Source organism: Diadema antillarum, unplaced genomic scaffold (assembly GCF_040938485.1).
Source record: "Diadema antillarum isolate AM-2024a unplaced genomic scaffold, OU_Dant_1.0 seq00001820_RagTag, whole genome shotgun sequence".
Lineage (NCBI taxonomy): Eukaryota > Metazoa > Echinodermata > Echinoidea > Diadematoida > Diadematidae > Diadema > Diadema antillarum.
Window position 1 is genome coordinate 222,780 of NW_027272495.1, and position 23,388 is coordinate 246,167.

The 23,388-nt window shown below is 39.1% G+C and overlaps 1 protein-coding gene across 1 annotated transcript; it reads left to right on the plus strand.

The window, feature by feature from the left end:
* Nucleotides 1-14,895: 14,895 nt before the first annotated feature.
* On the plus strand, nucleotides 14,896-17,697 carry LOC139712558 (uncharacterized). The gene is made up of 2 exons (XM_071624370.1): nucleotides 14,896-16,766; nucleotides 17,309-17,697. The coding sequence occupies exons 1-2, from the start codon at nucleotides 14,896-14,898 to the stop codon at nucleotides 17,520-17,522; spliced, it is 2,085 nt and encodes a 694-aa protein (XP_071480471.1). The 3' UTR covers nucleotides 17,523-17,697.
* Nucleotides 17,698-23,388: the final 5,691 nt, after the last annotated feature.

Genomic DNA, 23,388 nt, shown 5'->3' on the forward strand with positions numbered 1-23,388 from the left:
CCTATGTATGGACACGTACCAACGCTCTTTTCTCTTCAACAAACAAAATACACTGTACAATATACAATAACCAAAGAGCGTTTGATGTATCTTGTAGGTGCAAGAATGCAGGGCACAGTCTACCTTAGCCTTTAGCCAATGCGTTCTGGGCTTATATCCCCTGTGTGTCTGAATCGAGACTAATTGCGATACAGCAGCGAACACGGTCGGAGGGGCCCAGTTCAGGGCTCGCACCTGTAAATAAAATGGACTGTCCCAGACCCCTTCACAAATTCGTACCTAAGATACCAAAATAAATGCAGAAAAGATCAATTAAAAATCAATGATGTAGTTTGGCAAAAAAAATGAATAGCTGTAGACATTGATTATGAATTCCTTTACAAACTTCATTTTGGTTGGAAGATGAATGCTTCTCTGATGGAAATTGAGGGGACTATACATTGTATTTCATTGGGTACGTGTTCGGAAAATAGGAGATTTTTTGAGTGACAAGAACTCGTAGTCTGATTTTTTGCGGACCCCTGGACAGAATTAGAGCAGAAGAACCCACCCTGGTAGTGGAAATTTGATGGATGAAAGGGTATATCTCACTTATTCAGGTTAGTGAAGATGAAACACCTCATTTCTCCCAGCTATTTTACAGAATTTTTTGAAATTTGAATTAATCAACACACGTCTCTATGGGGAATTATTTACCCGTGGGAGCCCTTCAGCGATCACTGCTGTATGTTGTTGTTTTTGTATTTGAGGCGTGTCATTCAAATATGAATATTTACACCTTTATCTTTATAATATAATTACTTTACATATGATAAATAAAAAATAACTTTTTGCAATTATTTTTATACGCGCTATGTGTCTGCTGTTATACGGTTGGGGCAAATAAGTAAATGTACACTGCGTTAGTCTATTTTCAGACACTTCAGACACTGCTGAGAGGTTAAGAGACACTCCTGAGAGGCAAGCAGCGCGCGAGGCCTTGTCCAAAGGCTAACCACCTCCACTGTCGACTGAGCATGCGATGCATGCACTGTTATGTGACCAGTGCACAATTTGGATTTATGCCAATAGTGTTCCAAAACACTGCAACAGCACAAAGAAATGAGAGAAAACAACAAAGAGTCAAAAGTTAAAATGCCTGAATATGAATAGGATTTGAAAGTGTTTCAGTATGTGACATTTTGGTACTGTTCATTTTAAAACTCAATACTGTACATTGTAATCGATTTCTCCCCTTTCTACGTGCTATCCAACTGAAAATATTAATTTCTACTCTACATACAAATTAATAAAATGGAATCACCCATGGATCCCTCTGGTTTATGTGCTGTGAAAAACTAGTTGAACACACAACACAACACACACACACACACACACACACATACACATACAGAGCAATACTTTTCAAATGCTAGTACTGTAGTACGTTGCGTATTTTACGCGCGCTAAGCCACCTATCGCGATCGTACGCGTGCTGCTTCGGTGCCCGTGCGCGCCCAGCAACTACTCGTAAACCGCGTATCCATATCCATACCTATTATTGAGTATTAATGTGATGTGCGATGGCTGATTAGGCCAAAAAAAAAAAAAAATGTTGCATTGGCGTAACCCGCCCGACCCTAAAAATTCCGCCGACCCCGTGTTTTTTTATAATTTTTTTTTTGCTATCGATATCAAATATCTTGTTGATTGCGATCGCGATCGCACAAACCCGGAAGTGGAAACGGCTCTGGGGATATCGGATGTATGAGGGAGAGATCTAGCGCCTCGCATAAGCCTTCCTTGATCAGTACGTCATCTGTTTCCAACACGGACACGTACTCTTAACAAGATTTATTCAGTGTGTACGTAGCATTCAGACTGCGATGTATTGTGCACAGTTTTGCCATAGGTTTCTTGTGTGGAGAACTTACACGAATCTGTATATGTGGGACTGTAATAGAGATCGCCGTGTGCGATGAAAAGATCGTACATATGGGTCAATTTGCATCTATCTTATCTAAGTCAAAATAGTAAAATAGGAAGTGAAAACATTCAGGATAGGGATTTCAACATCTTTAAATTCTTTGAAGGGGTATAATTCCAGTAATATCGGCCTCATAAATGATTTGTAGAATAGATGAACACAGCACATTCGGTGCAGCAGTTGTAACTGCTTACTGAGCTGAGCACGAGTTTTACACGTAAAATGCAGGTAGCAAAAAAAAAAAAAAAAAAAAAAAAAAAAAATCCGCCCGACCGACCCTATTTGAAAATCTCATGTTACGCCAATGCAACAATTTTTTTTTTTGGCCTTACTCATTGTCATGATGAGTTAACACGTCGACGGCACGACGCCATCTTGTGACAGCACTAACCAAAAGTGCATAGCAGCATGACCTGTATTGAGTGAAAATGCTGAACTGGTTGTAGACTGCAGGGTAAGTAAAAAAAGAAACTGAAATTCGCAAGATTTTCTTGACAATTTTATTAAGACGAGTATGTTTGGTTATGTCTTTATAATATCGGACTCCTAGCATTCAGCGGTGCTTTCATGAATAATTATTATGTGTTGTTGTTGTTGTTTTTTGCTTTTGTTTGTTTTTTTGTTTTTTGCTAAAGGCCATGATATCAGCATTTTTTTTAAATTTTTATCTTTATTTATTATCATTATCATTTTTTTCTTTGCTACATGCGACCACGCGTGCCTGCGGCCTGGAGCCTGTGGCTTTCAGACTTGCATGGAACAAACGTTATGATCCCTTTTCACTGTGAAGAATGAATGTTGCTTCAAAATACATATCGATTATAGTATGTCATACAATGCATCGAGGTTGTGATTACTAAAATGTGATTAAACGTGAAGTAGGACCCTATACGCACTGCACAGCATTTCACAAGGCCCCCACCCCTTTGCTCTAAAAAAAAAAATAAAATGGATTAACACCCAATGAAACGGTTCCGTCCTTAGACTGTGGTGAGTTGTCCCGCAAGAGCGGGAAAGGCGAGGAGGGGTGGGGGTGGGGAGGGAACCATTGACCTTGACCCCTCCCGGTCCCTCAGCTCTCCCGCGGCCCCTGTAACATGTAGGCCCTATACAGTTGTGTATATAGTATGACTTCGACCGTGGGGGATGCGTGATGCAAATTTCCTGATGCAAATTTCCTGATTCTTAACTTGATGAAAATCCCTCTAGGCCTTTAGGCTAGGGGAAAAAAAAAACCAATCTGATAAAAAGAGTATTATCCCACCCCCCCCCCCCCCCGAGAAATAAAATGGGAGAGGTTTAGGCCTAATCACAATTGCACATCAAATGAGGGAGTTTCAGAATTTTAAGTTTGTAAGTTTTTTTTTTTTAAGTTTTTGAATTGTAAGTTTTTTTTTGTATTACTGTACTTCAGATGAAATAACTTGCATAGTTATAAATATACATTTTTGTGCATAATGTGAGTCTGTTTTATGAATAGCAATTGGGACCTTTTTCAAATTGTTGTTTACTGAGGTCCTACTGTACAAAAGATTTGTGTGACATACAACTTGTGTCAAATATTTAGACCTTCTGTGTATTGAAATTTGAACCTGTATATTTTTTTTTATTTTTTACACTGAAATTTGTCAGAGGGAACATGGGTGTATGCAAGGGGGGGGGGGGGGTCGGGAGGGTCGTACGACCCCCCCAAATTTTCAAGAGGTCCACTTTTTGTAAAAGACATTTTTTTTGAGGGCTTTTTACTCTATATAGGCCTACAACAGGAAAAAAAAAGTGACCAGGTGGTGTTCCAGCAAATTGTCAAAGACCTCGTAAATTTCGTAACTTAGTTTTAGTATGCCATAATTTACCTTATTTCTAAGCTGCACTGCCATGCCGAAAAAGTCACTTTTGTATGCACCAAATTGCCCCATTTTAAGATATAGAATTCAAAAACTCCCTACTGTGGAAGGGGGGACACCCCCCTCCCACACCCTCCCCCCGCTCGGTCGCTCCGCTCCCTCGCAAAGGTAAAGGTCCAAAAATTTTGGTTACGACCCCCCCCCCCCCCCAGAAAAAATCCTGGATACACCCCTGGGGAATACATACATGTGTTTCCACTCTTGATAAAGTTCCATAAATTGTAATCTTTAAATAGGGCTGAGTGTTAAATTCACATCTTTATGAATAATCAGATATATGTAGGCTTTTTGATATAATCTGCTTTATTGGTTGACATTTTTTTTTCATTGATTAATGCTGAGCTACATCTTAGTTAAGCACTGGATATCTTGTAAGTCATTGCCTTTATTTTCACCCTCTTTACTCTTGTCCCTGTAACTGTGTGTTCAAGTCCAAGTTATTTTTTTTTCTTCCCATTATTCAATCCCGTATTCTGTTTTAAAATACATTTTTTTTTCTTTTAACATCCGTTAGTGTGCTTTCTCCCCCCCCCACAATTATCATTTCATTTTCGCATATTGTATGTATATATTGTACATAGTTTTCAGCCTGAATTTTCCAGTCTTGAGTATCTGGTGTTTTTTTTTTTTTTGTATTTGTAAATAGGAGTTTCTGCAATTTACAAGCTTTGCTTCTCAGCAGGACTCCTATCTTTTCCACCTCATGTACTAGTATATGTTAACTCTTTTTAGCTATCTGTCATGTTTGTGTAATCATTGATTTCTTGTCTTCACCCAATACTGAGGTATTACAATTTTCTGTACTTTGTTTTCTTGGTGGAATTGAACAAATAAATTGAATTGAATTGAATTGAATTGACTTGACATGTCTTCACGAAACTGTAGTGTTGGAGGCCTACCCCCTCCCCCCCCCCCCACACACACACAAAAAACAAAAAAACAAAAACAAAAACAAAAACTCAGGTGGTCATAATGATGTACCGCATGCGCGTTCCCGATTCTTCAGGAAAAGGGGAATATTTTTTCGGGGCTCGATTCGGGGAAATATCCCGGAAATCGTTGACATAGGGGATCTTCTGGGAGTTGTTCTCCGAAATAGTCTTGATAAGGGGTAGTTTTCAGATCTTTCCCCTCTGCACGGTCCTGAAATAGGGAAGGGGAATATAGGATTAGGTTAACTTGGCCCACGAAAAATACCGTAATATGGGGCAGTGCAGCCCCTTGATGATTGTCCCGATTCTCCCGAATGTGCTTACTGTGCATGTTTTGTTGCAAGTATGCCGGGTTGGCCTTCTTTTTCGCCGGGAAGTAGATCTTCTCTGGTATATCCTTCAAGAGAGAGTCCCTACAGATATTCCTGTCCATACCATTGCTAAAATTGTGGATACCCTTCACCTCTGCATTCTTCCTTCATTTAGGGGGTAATTTGCAAGCTTTCCTTCCATAAGCCTGTGATTAGGTGGTCAAAATTCTGACCCATTCAAAACTCTAAAAGTTGCCATTCCAGCAAGAGTTGACATCCTGATATCTTTTATGAAACGGGGCCCAGATGTCAACCCTGAAAAGTCTCTAGTTGACAGGCACACGAATCTTCGCCAATTTTCCTTTGTGAAATTTAATATTCAGGAGAACCGACATTCTGCGCCTGAAATGAAAATTTTGCTGTGGTTCAAATTTCTCATTGTACACGTGTATATAGCGACTGAATTACAGAACGAAAACGTTATTATAAGAGTGTTTATCAAACCAGTTGCTAGGAGAGATGTGAGTTGATGAAATCTATCGCCTATTTTTGCAAACGATTTGTAAGTTTTAAAGAAATGTATGACTTTGAAATGCCATAATTTCCTTTGTGTGTGTGTGCGTGTCCAATTATTTGAAAAAACTTCTACCATGCAAGTAGGCCCTATATTACCTTTTTTCCCTGTCTCTCTCGATGACATAAGCGCTGCGGCATTTAACTTTGATCACCGGTTACCTTGGGTGTGGACCGTTATCTACGAACCTCTTCTATCTCTGTGGTACCATGGACAATTCTTTTCTTTTCTTTTGATTTCTTTTTTTTTGTATACATTCCCCACGAAATATAGGCCATGGGGTGAAGCTGAAAAAGAGGCTTAGAAAATGGGTTTCGTTCCAGCAACACTGGCACTACTTTCTGAACGCGGAAATGTGATGTTTTGTATACATCCTAAATATACTGTAAAAAGTTCTCCTCGAAATATCCTGCAGTTTTTGCGAAAATCCATATTTTATAAACTGCGACCAGCAGCCCAATACACATATCGTAATGGGGCTGCGGATTGTAGCATTTAGGATCATGACAGGGAAGTATCGCGGACAAATGTCAACCTTAAATCGAACAAAAATTCTTCAATTTGAAGACTTACAAGTAAGGTTGAAATATTGACAACAGGGTTCGTGCAAGGTTTGGTTCTACATATAGTCATTTTCTGTTCGATTTGATGACTTAATATGACTAGGTCGAGAGGAATCTGGGAGAGCTACGCTGAATTGACGGTCAGCGCAGGCGCACACATCACTGCGCACAAATTTCGTATCCATTGACTGGATATTAGATGTCTGTGTGTGCATGCGCTGGCCGTCAATTCAGTGTAGCTCTCCCAGTTTCCTCTCGACCGAGTCACATTTAGTCATCAATTTGAACAGAAAGGAACTATTTGCAGAATCAAACCTTGCACGAACTCTGTTATCAATACTTCAAATTTATCAATAAGTCTTCAAATTGAAGATTTTTTCCCGATTTTAAGTTGATATTTGTCCGCGATAAAATATCCGTCATGATCCTGTATGCTACAGTTCACAGCCCCATGACGCTATGCGTATGGGGCTGCTGGCCGCAGTTATGCGTATGGGGCTGCTAGCCGCAGTATACAGTTCCCATAGTGTTTCTAAGCTGAAATGCATATACACATTTGTAAAGCACTGCTTTTAGCCATGTACCTAGAAAAAAAAAGTGAAGTTTTGGTTTAATAGTTGCATTATATCTCATATTTCAGCTTTTCCTGATGCTGGCTATGCAAAGGAGGACAAGAGCAAAGTGGTTCAAGACCATATGAGAGAGAGCACTAACTGACCGTCAGAGGTCAAGGCAAATGCCTTATATTCTGTTCAAAGACATGTTATTAATCAAATGACTAATCATTCAAGGCAAAACAAAAGAAAAAAAAATCAGTGTTTGTTTGTGTGTGTGTCCGCGTGCATGTGGGAGAATCTTATTGTACACACACACACACCCTCACATGCACACACACATACGCACACACATAGTTATGAAGATTCAATATACCCAAGTGTATTAAAATATTATTCTACATGCCTTGGCCATTTATCACATCAGCATCATAAAAAAGATTATCATAAACATGAACACACACAATGATATAATACATGTACTGATCAGTGCATTACACATACACAGGTGCATAAAAACGCTGACATATGATTATACACTCACACGCACACATACAAACTCATTTACACACATGAGACATTACTATTAAACAGATCATATTGTTTATCAGTAAACATGTTTTTCTTTTCTTCTTCTTCTTCTTCTTAAGAAGCTTTGATATACTTAGATCACATAGCAATCACATTGTTCATGAAATATTATACATTACTTTAGCACTAGAAAATTTAATCTTCATAAAATTTCCTGAAGTTTTCATTGCTATCATTAGGTTACAACATGGTGGGACACTACCTCCTTTCATGTAAGATAGCTCAAAATGATAATCAGTCAAATTTTCTAGTTTTAATAAATTTCCTGGAACATTCCATGGTCCAAATATCCTTGAAAGGATGTAAAAGTTTTGAAAATGCCAATATATAAAATAAAGGCAAAATTATAGTTTACCCATTCATGAGTGAAAACTGTTAGATTCTGCGCATTGGAGGCAATGTGTACCTGAAAATCTTGGAGAGAATAAAACAGGTTTGGCATTAAAAATTATGATAACATTGCAATTAACATCCAATATCAGAGGATCTGTGCAAACCTGACTCAACTTATGCACAATTTTCATTTGGCTGGTGTGTATTAGTTTTAGCAAACTGATTTTGTACTCACACCTACATTGTACTGACCTTTCTACATGAACATTCTGTTTCAGTATTAATAATAGTTACATATTTTTTTCCCCAGAGTGGGAGAAAAAAATTTTAATCGTAGTCATTCAGTTTTATGAAAAAAAAACACACTTAGGAAAACATCTTTGTTCTTAGAATAATTCAACCCTAATCAAATCATAATAGTGGGCAGAAATGTTTGCTAAAGGGCGAACAATCACATACTGAGGCAAGGAGTCAAAACATGTTGCATAAACATTGGCATTCAAAATACAGGAAGCAATATGTATTACAAAGACATTTTATCATGCACAACTTTGGTAAGATGTCAATTCTTGAATATTAATCACATTGACCAAAGCATTGGTGCATGTACAGTACATTCTGTTGTTTCTGAACTTTGCACTGAAGTTCTTTGTGTATGTGTGTGAATGTTTCAGTGGTGTATAGGCCTATATATTGCTCCATTTTATCAAGGACAACTTATAGTAACATGACAATGTTTTCATGCTTCAATATCAATCATATTAACCTATTTCCCTTGGCAAGTAATGAGCAGGTTGACTCTGTTGCAAATGATGCATTTCACAGGCAACACAGCAGAACCTGAAGAGCTTCCAGAAGAAAATCTTGATCTTGATGTGAGCGTCTTGGGGGAGGAAACAGATGCTCCTGCTGACGGACCAGGCTCCTCCTTCAGCTTTCGTTTCCTAGCGAGATTCAGGCGTTTGCTATCTATAAACCTCTTGTAGCACGTTTCATGGAATCCTATTTAATACAATGGAGAAATGAACAGCAATGATTAGCCGTTGGATTTTGTTAGGGGGAAAAAAGGCTAAATGCTAGAGGGAGGGGTTGAACATTACACTCAATATATCATTAAATGTACGGTAGACTATTGACTGCCAATATTTGAATCTTGTAATTACCAATACACAGGCCCTAGTTCTATGCCAGGTAATCATTAACGCCTCATGATCATTGTCATCATCAACTACTTCAACTTGTACTTGCAGTGCAATTACCGATTTTAAATTACATCTACAGCTTTCAGCACCTGATCACATGCAATATCAATCATCATAATTATGAATACAACTGCCTTATCATCATTAATACTAGTAATCCTTGGCCTTTCACTATCACCACCACCCACTGCTTTATAGTTTGGCACAACATAATGGTAATCATATGTTTTAGGGAGTTTAATTGTTGTAATTATGTTATTGTCATTGTTGGTCTTTTAGATCTATGTATATCAAATATTAATAAGTTAATTTAATGAGATGCTAAATGTGTGTTTTGAGGGAGGATTCGCCAATTTCGGGGTGAGAGAAACAGGATGGATTTTTAATATTAATACTCCATGGCCATGATTATGAAAATATAAATTTACATGCAGTTTAGACCTTTTTCAGTCCAGTCCTGTGTGTCAAGACTTTTACAAAACAATATCACCGATCAGCTACATCAACCTAACCTGGGCTGTACATAGAACAACATGTAAAATCACATCTCTAGGCGACATTATAACGGCGCTATGCCATGCCAAGGTGAAATTCAAGATAATTTATCTAAGTAACAGACACGCTAACGGCTAAGCTACTGCATTAGCGCCCATTATAACATACACAAGCAACGTTCATAACATAGCTATTAAACGTTGTACAATTGTACTTGTAGTCATCATGGTCATTAACATTATGAGTGAGACTGCACTGCAGTGTCGACTGCTACGACTCGACTGTACGCACGTAAACTAACCTGTAAATTATCCTATTACGTAGGTTGCAGTCAGTCCCCCTGAGCAGCTGAATCACTTCGTTCTGGTCTGCGATTTCACGGTCTCCCCTACTCAATTTGATCCACTCTTTGGCACACAAAATAGGTTTCGTCTATCTTAGGTTTGTCATAGCCGTGAAATTTTCAAACTTCATCGCTGTTACATGCATAATAACGCATAATAAGTTTCGGCTGAGCAGACGACGTAGACGCGTCGACAGGCTCACAGGGGGCGGCCATTTTGACTCGTAAACAATAATTCTCGATTCGGATTGGATAGCATACATCACATGATCGTTCGCGAATGAATATCGTACACGGCAAAGTGTACATATTCAGCTCCTCAGTGACAAAAAAGTTCACTGTTTCCCCCTAAATTACCAAAATACTGCAGGAGGGTTTGTGTCGAACTTTTTCCTGTAGCCTTTTTGGTTATTTGTTTACACGTAGTTGTGGAGAAATTTTAGTGCCGCAGTTGTCGGAACGAAACAAGCGAAAAAACCAGCTCACCCCATGGCCTAATATGGAAATCGTGGAAATCGTTTCGTGGAAATCGATCACTGGATAACAATGGTAAAGTGAATGGGGAATCCCCTTTCACCGAGCTATTGCGCAATGTTTGGGTGTTGGCCAGATCGTATGAGGGATTCAGTATGAGAGATGAACCCGCAGGAATACAGAGCACTAGCTTTGCCACAATCATCTAAAGCTGTTGTACATTTTGCGTGAGTATAAACTCGAAAATGTCTGTTTTTCATGGCATGGCGTTGCGGAGGCAGTTCTAAATTCTGGTATGTGAATTTTGGGTGTTACAAAAAACAAAACAAAAACGATCACACTTTTGATCCTTATGGTTATAAGAGTTCGAAAACTACAATGTATATATCAGATAACACTGTCATTGATATTCAAGAGTACTAGCTGAATAGTGTACAATGTAGTTGGCGGTGATTTGAGTATGAAAGCATGAATCAGTTTCATTAAATCCACGATTAATTTTAAAGCTAAGTTCCAGGTTTTGGTCAAAATTTAACCCTCTGTACAAAATGAAACTTTACACAGGAACCCATTATGTGTATGTGAGTGTGTGCTTACAATGACTCTGAACAATATACATGAATGCCACGAATACCACCTTTTCAGAGCTCTGCTGACTAGGCTTCTGGTCTCTTGCTCTAAGGCACATGAGTGCTTTATAACTACTTCGTGACCTCGGGCACTGCTAGTCTGAATTCATGGTAAAGGGTAAAATGCCTGGACATGAAAAAGTAAGCACATGTTTTCATGACGTATTGTGCTTGCATACATTAACAGTCACATTTCAGGATGAATAAAGACTAGCTGTGATAGTGAAATTTCTTATGAATATGTATTTTAACAGAACATTCAAACCCTGGCCATCATTGTTCAGGACCATTGGCTGGATGTTAACCTCACACTCCCATAGACACCAATTGATCTCTGTACAAAGTGAAAGTTTTGCACAGAGGGTTGAAAATAGAGCAAATTCTGAACCCTGTGAACTTAAAAATAAATCTTGAATTTGATGAAACTGAGTTATTCTTTCATTTTTAGATTACCTCCAACAAAATTGTACACTATTCGGCTATTGCTCATATCTATGTCAGTTTTATCTATATATTTTTTGAACTATTAAGGATCAGAAGTGGAAAACTTTTTTGTAACACCTAATATACTTTGTATATCCTCCGGCGTTAAGTGTGTAACTGTGAATGTGATAATTTTTCTGCGAATAAAATACACATGGGGAACGAGAATAAACTATAAGAATGCAAAGAGCGATATACAATGTCATCAGGTGGCTGCATAAAGTCAAACCAAGGACAGAGGTACAAGAGAATGGAGTCACAACCGTCCTATTTCCTTCGCTAGATGTTCGAAGCCGCCGCTCAAAAATATTTGAAGCATGTGCCAAACAGGATCTGCCGCGCAGATAGGAAGACAATTGACTCGTGTCTCATTGCATAATCACCAGCCACTTTCAAAGGAAGATATGTCTTTGTGATGGTAATTGCTTTTCGCTATCCCTTCTTATAAAAGGTATGTGGTTTGTTTGTAAAGCGCATTGAAATTCTTTTGAAGTCTGAAATGGGCAATATAAGAATTTGTTTTTATTATCATTATTATTACAGACACGAAGATGCGCGAATAGAAATTAAGCAAAAAATGCTGAAATAAAGATGAAAATTACTCGACTGGGCATACCCGGGCACTTATCTGATTATATATCATAAAGAATTATACTTGAAGATTATTCCATATTAGTTTCATTTGTGGACATTAAGCGGAAAAGTGATAAAACCAGCTTTCCAGGATGGTACTTTTTAAAATATTTTCACATGATGTAGCTCTGATTTACAGTTTTGCACAAATTTCTGTACGGGATTGACTTTTGTTTTACATGCTTTATCATTAATTTAATGAATAGATAAGCAAAATATGGCCAACAGTATGATAACGTTCAAAATGAATCTCCAGATTGCTCAGCAAGACGGCGGCGTCGAACATCGATCATCAAAGGCACAAGTGCACCTGTGGAATTCTTTTGTACAACAATAGAAATCTGAAAACTGTTTGAATACATGTAGTATACAGCCAGTTGGAACTCCAACTATAAAATTTCCTTGATCAAACCTGCCTTAGCGGCCATCTGTTTTTAGCGTTAACCCACAGTATGCGGTCACTGGATGACCCCCCCCCCCCGAAAAGCCATGTTAAAACCTGTCTCGGACCACGGCCACATGTCTAAAACGGCCTCTTATTTTTTTTTTTTCGCCTCCCTTGGGTGGCCACTATAGACAGGTTTGGCTGTAGTTCAATATACTATCGTAGTGTGTGCATAGGTAATCAAGTTGGCTTTCATAATACGGTGAGATCTAATGAACATCCAACCTTTAAAATGTAATTGTACTCTCTAAAAAAACATTCACTCTTAAAGGAGTGAATACAAAAAAAGAGTGAAATTAGAGTGAAATTGGAGTGAATTTTGAGTGAAAATGTTCATTTTCACTCGTTTTAGAGTGACGTCAGGGATTACTCCAAAATCTTCGAGTGATCCCTGAGGTCACTCCAAAATGAATGAAAATGAACATTTTCACTCAAAATTCACTCCAATTTCACTCTAATTTGACTCTTTTTTGTATTCACTCCTTTTCACTATTCACTCCACACAAGAGAGAATATTTTCACTCGTTTTTTTTTTTTTTTTTTTAGAGAGTAGAATTCCCAGGTACATGTAGGTATATTCCAGGGTATATCTCGCTTAATGAGAGCATGCTCAAACTGTAAAATGCTATAACCTTATTGGTTCATTTCTAATGTTAATTGAAGATACACATAAACTTACACAAGATGTGGTATTACACTTAAAAAAGTAAAAAAGGCAAGACCGACTTAATTGATTGATTGATTGATTTTATATCTGCATTTCTTTTTCATAAAAGTAATAGTCATAATCACTCCAGACAAACATGAACAAATTCATAACCATGTGATCTCGTGAAATCTTGGTACTTTTGATCTTGCCAAGTATTATGCGCTCGTAATTTCTGATCCGACAAGTCGGATAGCGACAAACAGATGCGGGAATCGCTACCTTATATGGTATTTCTCCATCGGCCCATGAATAATTCAGTACAATCAATACTAATTCATGCTGAACATATACGACTGGTTACGGTTTGTTATTTCCCCTTTGATTTTTTCAAGGACAAGTAAATTCGCGCACCGTATTGCTATGTTTTCCTTTGATTTCTTTCTTATCACCTATGTGCAATAGACCAGTTCTGTAATGCATTCAGATTTTATGTATGCTTTGTTCACAAAAGTTGCCCTTAACCACAAAGTTTGCCGGGACTTGCCCTACTTAGCAATAACTAAGTGATTTCCTGCCTATATGAACTTAATGGGAGGGAACACGTGAATGAAGTGCTTCGTTACTCAGCTGTAGGAAAAGAAACATTAATAAGTTGTACTAAAATACAGAAACGGTCTATTGCAAGATTATTACTCTCACGCATCAAGTAACAAAGTGAGTAGGCATTACACAAACATAGGCATGTACAGACCAAAAGTCGGTTTGGGTACTGTTTAACTAGGGACTTCAAGTATGCCTAACAAAAAATAATTCATGTCCTGACGTAGCAACGCACAGGGAGTCTGGCCCATTGCATAACCCATTGAAAGTACTGTACTTTTGTTCTTCTTTGGAAGCCTCCCAGTTATGGCCGCCATAATTAATTACAGCGCTCTGAAGTCGGATTCGTTGGGATAGCTGAAAAATGGTTCACGTAATTCATTTGTGATTTTGATTATCCATTTCTATTGGCAAATATTGCTCTATTTACAAGAGATTACTTATAAGCATGTGGAATTAGACTAAAAAGGCAAAACCGACAGAACATAAGTCCTAACAAACAAAAACAAAAAAACAATAAACAAAGTCATACCAATGATTGCCCAAGATTAAAAACGAGTAGACTTTACACATACACAGGCATGTATAGCGGTAAAATAGTTTAAGTTTCAGAGTTGGACTAGAAGTGTTTAAAAGTGATTCATTCCAAAATGGATGCTGTCCTGAGCAGCGGGTTTCATATGATGTCAGACAGATGAATACTTAGAGTTTGTTTACGAAACTTAGAAATATTGTTTCCTATCTTTGCTTTCTTTTTCCCCACTTGCTTTTTTGCCATCAGTGAAAAAAAAAGAGTTATACAATGGATGGCACATTATCATTATAATTTAACGACCATCCATTGTACAAGTGTTCTCTTTTTCATTATCATTATCATTCACTGTGATTCTGTTAAGTCCGTGCATTTGTAATCACGCCATTTCTGTGAACTACTTGTGTCAGATTCTCAATTTCTAACCAAAAATGAGCAAATCAATGGATGCACGAACTCCCACATCGTGCCAACGTAAGTTATATGGACGTATACTGTTGCATTTCATCAAATTGTTTTTGTTGCAACATTGGCTCGCACATTGCATAAGTCGTCTGCCGTTATGATTTCACCCCACTTTATTTCATCTCATTTCAGAACATGATAGTCTGCTATCTGCTGGTTGACTACCGACTCTCGTGATATTCGTCAGGGGATCTATCCCGGACAGACTGCTGAAAGCATGGCAGACTCAAAGCTCATTGCAGCCATTGGGGGAGAGCTGGAGTGTCCCGTCTGTTCCGAGTACTTCGCAGATGCGCGTTTCCTGTCCTGTATGCACTCCTTCTGCCTCCAATGTCTAGCGAAGTGCGAGAAGAGGTACGGCCGTGGCGGGAGAAAGTCCATGGACTGCCCGCTTTGTCGGCAAGAAACCCATCTTGGCAAAGCAGGCGTTGCGTCGTTAAAGATTGATTACACCAGCAACAAGTTGGCGGCGCGTCTTCTAGAGATCATCGACCAGCGGAAAACGTCTACAGGTTCATCGGGAGGCAACACGATGACCTGTCAGTCATGTCACGAGGATGGAGCGGTCACCGCCTTGTGCCTCTCGTGTAACAATTTCATCTGTGCAGTGTGCCAGTCCATTCACGCCAAGAGAATGTGCACTCACGAAGTGGTCTCATTGAAAGATTTACATAAGGGAAAAGTGTCAATCGTCCGCAAAAAGACTACTCACACATGCAGCGCGCACGGAGAGAGTGCAGAATACTTCTGCCACACATGCAAATGTTACGTTTGCGGAATGTGTCGCCAGTCCGGCCATATCCTGCACTCTTTCAGCCATCTTCACCACGGATCTTCTGCGGAGACATCCGACACAAACAAGAAGCGAGACGAAATCAAGCAGGCTGTTCGGCGTCTCGATACGACCCTCGGTGAAGTGGACACCAAAAAACGCAAGGTGAAGCGTCTTCGAACGTCCATCAAGCGGAGATACGGCACGCTGAGAGACGTACTCAAGAGCAAACATGATTTGCGTCTCGCGGTGATAACCAGAACCATGAAAGAGAGCTTTAACGAGATGTTACAGCAGTTGAATAAAGACGAAGAAACTGTATTAGCCAAGACAGTGTCCATCGATGAGGACTTGGGACATACGGAGTCACGCGCAAGAGAGGCGAAAAGAATAGGCAATAATGCTCTTGAAGACGGTCAGCACGCGGAAGTGGCTTTCGTGCGTGACTACCTTACGACGATTGTAGCCACCTTTAGTGAGAGCAACTCCTTGGACCTCTCATTAGCGAACACAGCAAAGTTCTCCAAAGAGATTGACGTTCACTTTGACGAACACAACGAGCTAGAATCGCTGGTCTCCTTAGGCCACATCTCCTATCCAGAGGTGTGGCAGGTAATGAGTACGTGTAAGCTACCCTGTTCTCCGGCGGACGTCAGGTCTATGCATTTCGATCCCGCTACGGAGAGTTTCATGGTAGCAGACACCGAGGCCGTCTACTACGTCGATACTTCCGGGAACGTCAGTTCCGCACCCTGGCTCTCCGTAGAGCAAGCACAGCTTCAAGACATGGCGGTAAACTCAGACGGATCTACTGTCTACCTGCTGTATAATGATAGCCGTATTATTGTCTACGAGAAGGGCGACCCACTCTGGCACAATCGAACCATGAATTTACCAGGAAACCATTTTGAATTTGGTTTCCTAATATCTTGTCTAGCCGTGAAAGGCGATGGCCAGGTGTGGGTCGGAGACCAATTTAGCAGAACCGTCTCTGAGCTGTCAGTCCCACCCGTCGTTGTGGTTAACGATATCTCCCCGCTGCAGATGGTGTTTGCCAACGGAGGTGAACACCTCGTCGTGGTAAGTCGAAGCATCGGGAATGTGGACGACAATGGCGCTGATGCATGGAACAGGGCCGGCGTGGTCGTGAAGATCCTCGATACGACGGACGACAAGAACGAAGATGCAATTCGCCAAAACAACTGGCAGGCCGCAGCCGTGGCCACCAAACATGACACGAGTGGACAGTTTTTCGCTCTGGGGATTTACGTCCTTGAGGATGGGAAGCAGATGGCATCACTGGCCGTATATGACAGGTATTTCTTGTTTTCAGATTATTAAAGTTCGCCTCCACTCCGTTGCAGAGCATGAAGATGTTTGATGGTCGTGACTTCAGGAATAATGAAATGAATAAAATATGTTTTTGTTCGGTATTTAGCCATATTGTCCACGAGGAGACTACAAAATGCAAGCTTGGTCTTTCAGTACGTCTCCCCCATTTCCTGCCACTTTGATTTTAATTCAGTTTATATCATCTGAAAGTGATGCGTAGTATTATTCATTTCACGTATTTTTCTTCGTTACTACATTGTATTGATATTGTGTTATTTTATGTATGTAAATGTTTTGCGTAGTTGGGAATGATATGAAACGAAACGAAATAAATGAAATAAAAGTAGATGTCAACATGAATGTGATTACAATACCAATCTCTGTAGTGAATACTGGTAGATACACTTAGATACATAATTACGGAAGCATATACATGTATAATTATGCATGTTCCAGCAAATAAGCATGAAATGAATTCTTTTCCGTATTATTAAAATAAATTCTTTCTTTGCCTACTCCCGTCTAGATTTGGTGAAGAGAAAGAAGTAGTTTTCAAAGACTTCGACCTCCCGGTAGATCTGAACACTGGAGGGCGACCTCTTGTGGCAGCTGCAACTAGCAACACCAAAGTAGCAATATGCACCGGCAATACCGTCATTTTGCTACAGAAAGCGAGTTTTCATGACGGCAACAATACGTCGTCATCCGGAGGTCCTGAACAGTCAGATGCCACTGAGTAATGTGATGACGATTGAACCTTTCACTGTAGACCATGACGCAGATAATCTGTTCAGCATTACTCAATCATGATAATTTCCTGCGGACATTTTCTCTGTCATCCAGTGACAAAGAAATAAAGCGCAACCCTCCCCACCCTCACCCCCATAAAAACATCAAACCAAAATAATGAAAAAATTGAATACCAATGTTGAATATTTGTTTATTTTGCCTTTTTCTCGGTTTTTTTCTCTCAAAGTCTCAATGTGTATTCTATTATCTATACAATCCTACGGTGTATTTGTCGTCATAAGGATATGAACGATAGGGAACGGGGAAAGTGAAGTACTAGTCTTAGTACACATGATTTAATAACAGCAAGTCGCAATTTTTCATGTTTAATTGTTGTGTTTTTGTTGGTCTTTCTTCTCAAAAAGTCGAGTCCATCATTTTGTGCAATAGAGTGACTTGATACATCCTGTATGGGAAAACTTGTCAAAATGAAGTTTCATTAAGTCTACTAGTAAAATGTGATCCCGGGAATGTGACATGTAGTACCTGACAATTACATTTGGTTCTACTAGAACATTTATTTTTACGTTGTTTTTTTTTAAAGAATAAAATAGGATAAAATAAGAACGTCATGCTGCTTGAGAAGGCTGAAGTCTGTTTTGCTGAGTCCATTATTATGCGAGTTATACGTCATACGAAAATTTACATGAGTCGTTATTCAAATTTTACTTCCTGTTTAGACTTTAAATGGTATTGACAGTTATAGTTTCCCTTGTTACGTCATTAACTATTACTTTCCGTCTGAATGATCGCATCAGGACCGCATGAAAGGGCTCAAGTATGTAATATATGTTGCTGTTGTTGTTTTTTCAATTTGACTTCCTTGTAAACACCAGCCGCTGTGAACATGCAGATTATATGAGATGGATACATGAAATTAATGCCATTTTCGGTATCCTACTATTGATCAACATTCATAGTCATAGGTAGTCGAACATCTGTATATGTGATTACTTGAGTTACATGAAAGTTACATGATGCTCGCAAGCAGACCAACTTCGTTCGAACACAATGATATCGGTGTAGCTGCTTACTCAACTTTTTTTTTTTTTTTGACAGACCTTACCCCGACAATGTCGGGACAACATCCAGAGAATAAAATTCATCACCTCTGCGTAGCAATAGAGCCGCAGGAGAGAGCGAGGGGTTCCGTCTGAACAGACACACATGAAAAAGTTTCTCCGGGTAGGTTTCCATAACAACGTACCCATTCAAGGGGTGTGCATGGTTACAATCCATGCCCGTGACCGGTGCGGGGTGCGTCATTCGGTCTGGACTCTTGCACATGCGTGTTGAGTGTATCATCGGAATGTTATCACAAGAGCGTCTTAACAGAAGGATTGTCGCGGTAATGTCGGGGTAATGCAGGGGGAAATTTACCCTCCCTGGCCAGGGTAGAATTTATCAAAAGTTACCGCGACACCGTCCGAACAACATTTTGTGTGGACCGTACGGGCAGAGTAAAAAAAAAATAATAATAATGATAAAAAATAAATGGATAAAAAATGCCCGGACGTTGTTGCGGTAACTCTGATTTGGAAGGTTCTGTCAAAACGGGGATTTAATGCGAATACTCTAAACTAGTAAGGACATAGCAGCAAACATCGGATGATTGTAGCGGTGAGTCTCGGGCAAGTTATATGTAATAGCAAAACATACCAGCTCAGAGCTGCCAATTTGATGTGTGCGCAGCATGCTTGATAGTAATCTGTAATTTTATCATTCTTACGTTTTTCTGTCTTCAACATATCATGTATGTTTATGTTTTATAGTGTAGAAGTCTGTAAAGTTCCTATGCCTGCATTATTTAAATGGCTAGATCCGCCACAGAGTGCGACATTCAGAGTGGACCTATCAAGCGGGTACCAAATTTCCTAACTGCACCTCAGGAAAATAATCTTTAGTCAAAACGTGATAATTGTGTGGAGGGGATATGCACCACTGGAAGACGAAGAAAGAAGAAGAAGAAGAAGAAGAAGAAGAATAGAAGAAACGACGTTGTGTAATCAATTTCGCCCTCTGTTATCTTCTTTTTTTCTCCTCATGTGATGTCTAATGATTACTTATACCATGTAAATTACCAAAAAAGTAGGAAAAAGTTTGACCCAATTCCCTTGTTACGTAATGGATTACACATAGAATCGATTTTTTACATAGATTCAAAGATGATGATTTACATGTACCTGCATTGACACATTATTTGAAACAGAATGCAAGATACAACGTTTAAAGAAACATATTATTGGAAACTACAGCATTAACTAACGCGCTTTGTGATATCGGATATCTCTATTGTAATCTTTGATCAAAACAATTAGAATAGTATGGTTCCTCCGGTAACATGTACAATAAAGTGGCCGTTACCCCTTTATAGACGGAGTTACTATATAGCATTGCGATTAAGCCGGAGAAAAACGAAAAAGTGCATTTCACAGATAGTTTGACCCTTTCTCCGATATTCAATGGTTATACAGTCGTAGTGTGATTTCAAAGTCAAATCATTTGTGCCTTGTTTTGGCATGATACCATGGTGTTTTCAGTTGACCTATCATGTCTTTCGTCTTGAACACGTAACTTCGTTTAAATTTCAAGATCGAGTTTTCTCCAATCTTGATCTGGAGCCCAAACGTGTGTGTGTGTGTGTGTGGTGTGTGTGTGTGTGTGTGTGTGTGTGTGTGTGTTCATTCTTAATGCAGCAGGTTTTTTGTATGATAAAAAAGTTATGACAAATACAGGAAAGTGTGGAGTTGTGAGAAAGTGAATGACATCACAATCCATAATAATAATTAGCGTTCTTCCACTTTATATGACGATTTACGGGCATCTGAACTTGCGCATATTCCACTGAAAATAGATGATAGTATTGGCTGAAATTGAAATCAACCCAGCATGTGCAGTAGCATGTTAGCAGAGCAATGCAGGTATATCCAATGAATTTCCCAAAATGCAGCATTACACACGACAAACAGATAGGACTGAAGACAAGGGGAATTCGTAACACAGCTGCAAAAGCGACAGAAGAGCAAAGATACTATCTACTCGATTTTTCTCGAAGAGCTTTGGAAAGCAAAATATGTTAGCCAAATTTAGTGATATTGAATGTGAACGTAATTTTCTGCCGCACTGCACTTTACATCGCAAATGTGTTTGCGATCAAAATGAAAATACATTGTAATTTCATATTCGTTTCTTTTTATGCCATGGAGTTTATGTATTAGCTTTTTGGGAAATCCATTCATATACATGTATCCTGTTGCTGTAATATCCGTTTTTGTCTTGTTATTCATCGGTTATGTATTTGTCTATGTTACTTATACGCATCATAATACATAATTGAATCAAGCATACTTTACTCGGAAGAAAATCGTTTATTGGCCAGGTGACAATATGTACAAAATACTAAAAGCATGGGTCTGCACTGGATACTATAATTCAGATCAGTGAAATGGCATGAACCAATTCAAAATGTGGGAAAGTACATAACAGAAGGTAAATGGTATGTTTCACGACGTAACAATTGGCGCGGTGACGTCATAATTGCTATTCTTCGTATTTTAAAGCGTTCCGTTCGTATAACTATCAAGTAGTGTTTGCGAGTCTCTGCTCTACTTTTACCTGTTAGATATGGGGCTGAAATTGTGTGATGTCTTTTTCGCAAAAATGACTTGTTGGTCTGTTTTGTTATCGTGAAAGCCATCCTCTTTGCCATTGCCCTTCTGCATTATTGCTGGAGCAGAGAGGTGACACCCTACCTCCCTGGTTGGAGGCAGAAATGGTCCCGGTTGATGTGAAAAGGGTATAAGAGTGTGAAAATGTGTTTGTGTGTGTGTGTGTCAGTGTCTGTGTGAGGATGCGCGCTCTCGAAAGAGGAAAAATATAGCAGGGACAGCAGTAACGGTGAATAGTATATTGAAACGGGTTCTTGTGCATTGTAATTAAAGTAAGAGTATCACAATATAGCTTCCATGTTACAATGTATTCCAGGCAGCAGTCCTTGTAAGAGACCTAATTATGATTTTAAAAACTTACTTTTCTATGTACAGTGGATTCCCGTTACAACGAAGTCCTTGGTACTGACAGGTTTCTTTCGTTACATCGAAATTTCGTTATAATCGAACAAATAGACAATAAAGAACATCGAGTGGATAATGTTGCGGCCTTAATTTCTACTTCGTTGTAACCGGAATTTCGTCATAACCGTGTTCGTTATAACGGGAATGCACTGCATAATCACACAGTCAGTCTTTATACTGTAGTGTCGACACTAGTTTGCTATACGCTGCTGTCGTATTCTGAACATTATTTATTCATGCTTGCATTTTGAGCGGTGCTGCGTTTTGATAAACTTTGGCAACTGATATCTTACTAGTACTTCATCTTTTGCTATATACACCTGTATATGGATTGTATATAATTATACATTTTTTTTTCACATTCAAAGATCAATGAGTAAATTTTGTTAAGGTGTAAAGTCAATGTGATGTTTGTGGGTTTTTTTTTTTTTGTATGGCCAACACTTCGAGAGAGTAAATTGTCGATGCTTGAAGATAGGCATAAGATTATTCCAGATGATGCATCCTATAGTACATATTCGCCCACTTAGAAGTACATATATCTATGTTCTGTCAAAGTTGTTTTGTTAGACCGCGTGACGATTTTTGTTTTTTATTTGAACAATACATTTTCGACATTTCTTACACTGCTATGTGGTAGCGCGTATGATGTTTCATTTTTTTTGTGACAGTGAGTGTATGCTTGTTGTTTCCGTAACATTCCTTGCGTTACTCGTTTGGTATCATCGCCGATGGATGGTTGTGGGAGACTTTCCCTTTACGTCATTGTGAGGTTGTGCCTTTCTATTTTTTTATTTCGTTCATCTCGTGTATTTGTTTGTTGTTGTTTTAATTCATATAACTGTACCTCGATCGTCTTTTGGGAACGTCAGAAATTAGCAGCACGCAGTGCGAATTATTATCAACCACAGGTGACGGGCCTATGATTCACAGTATGCGCGTTATTTCCTTTACCGCGTTCCCGCTATGTCATAAGCCAACCCATATACAATCATCTGATGATGACACCCACTCGGGGTGGGAAATAAACTGCGATCCTTGTCGGTGCACGAACGCGCCCATTCATGCGCGGAAATTGATCGTTGTTTTTAGGTCACGTCAATCCCAAGTCACAGCGGAATCCCGAACTCTGAGTTTATTCACCTTCCCGTCAAAAGTGACACCTACGAGAATAGATAAATGTCATTGCTGCGTCAAGTTTACATCGGTGTCTTGATGCTTGTTTTGATTAGTGTGCAGAACCGTCCTTGTCATAGAAATAACATTATGTCATTTCTTCTTGTTCTCACTCAGGACTTTCATAATATTTGTAACTTATTTTTCAGCTATGTAAAGACGCGCAATGATAAAAGAGTGATCAGTTTATCTCTTTCAAAGTATCGCAAATCTTTTTGAAAACCGTAAAACATTGTATTCCATCTCGTTGAATGTTTTTACCTTAGAAAAGCTGTGATTAAAATAGAATACACCTCGCATCAACTCAGTCCAGAACAAATCGAAATGGAAGGAACCAGCCTAGTAGTGTGACATTTTAGTCATTGAATTATGATCTTACTGCAGCTCCAGCTGACCAGTTTGCTCCACCTCTTTCTGTATGGATATCTATATTATTCTGCTTCTTGCTCCCTTCATCCGTGGTTATAAATTGCCTTAATCTGACTCTCCTGTTGCCGAAGAATGTCATACTTGTTGTTTAAGTGATTAGGCGGTAGATATACCTTTATATGCCGAAAAACATTTAGTG

Excerpts from the sequence above, each read along its gene's own strand:
- LOC139712558 (XM_071624370.1), top strand. The coding sequence starts at position 14,896 with ATGGCAGACTCAAAGCTCATTGCAGCCATTGGGGGAGAGCTGGAGTGT. Across the intron at positions 16,767-17,308 it reads TCACTGGCCGTATATGACAG|ATTTGGTGAAGAGAAAGAAG; the intron begins GTATTTCTTGTT and ends ACTCCCGTCTAG.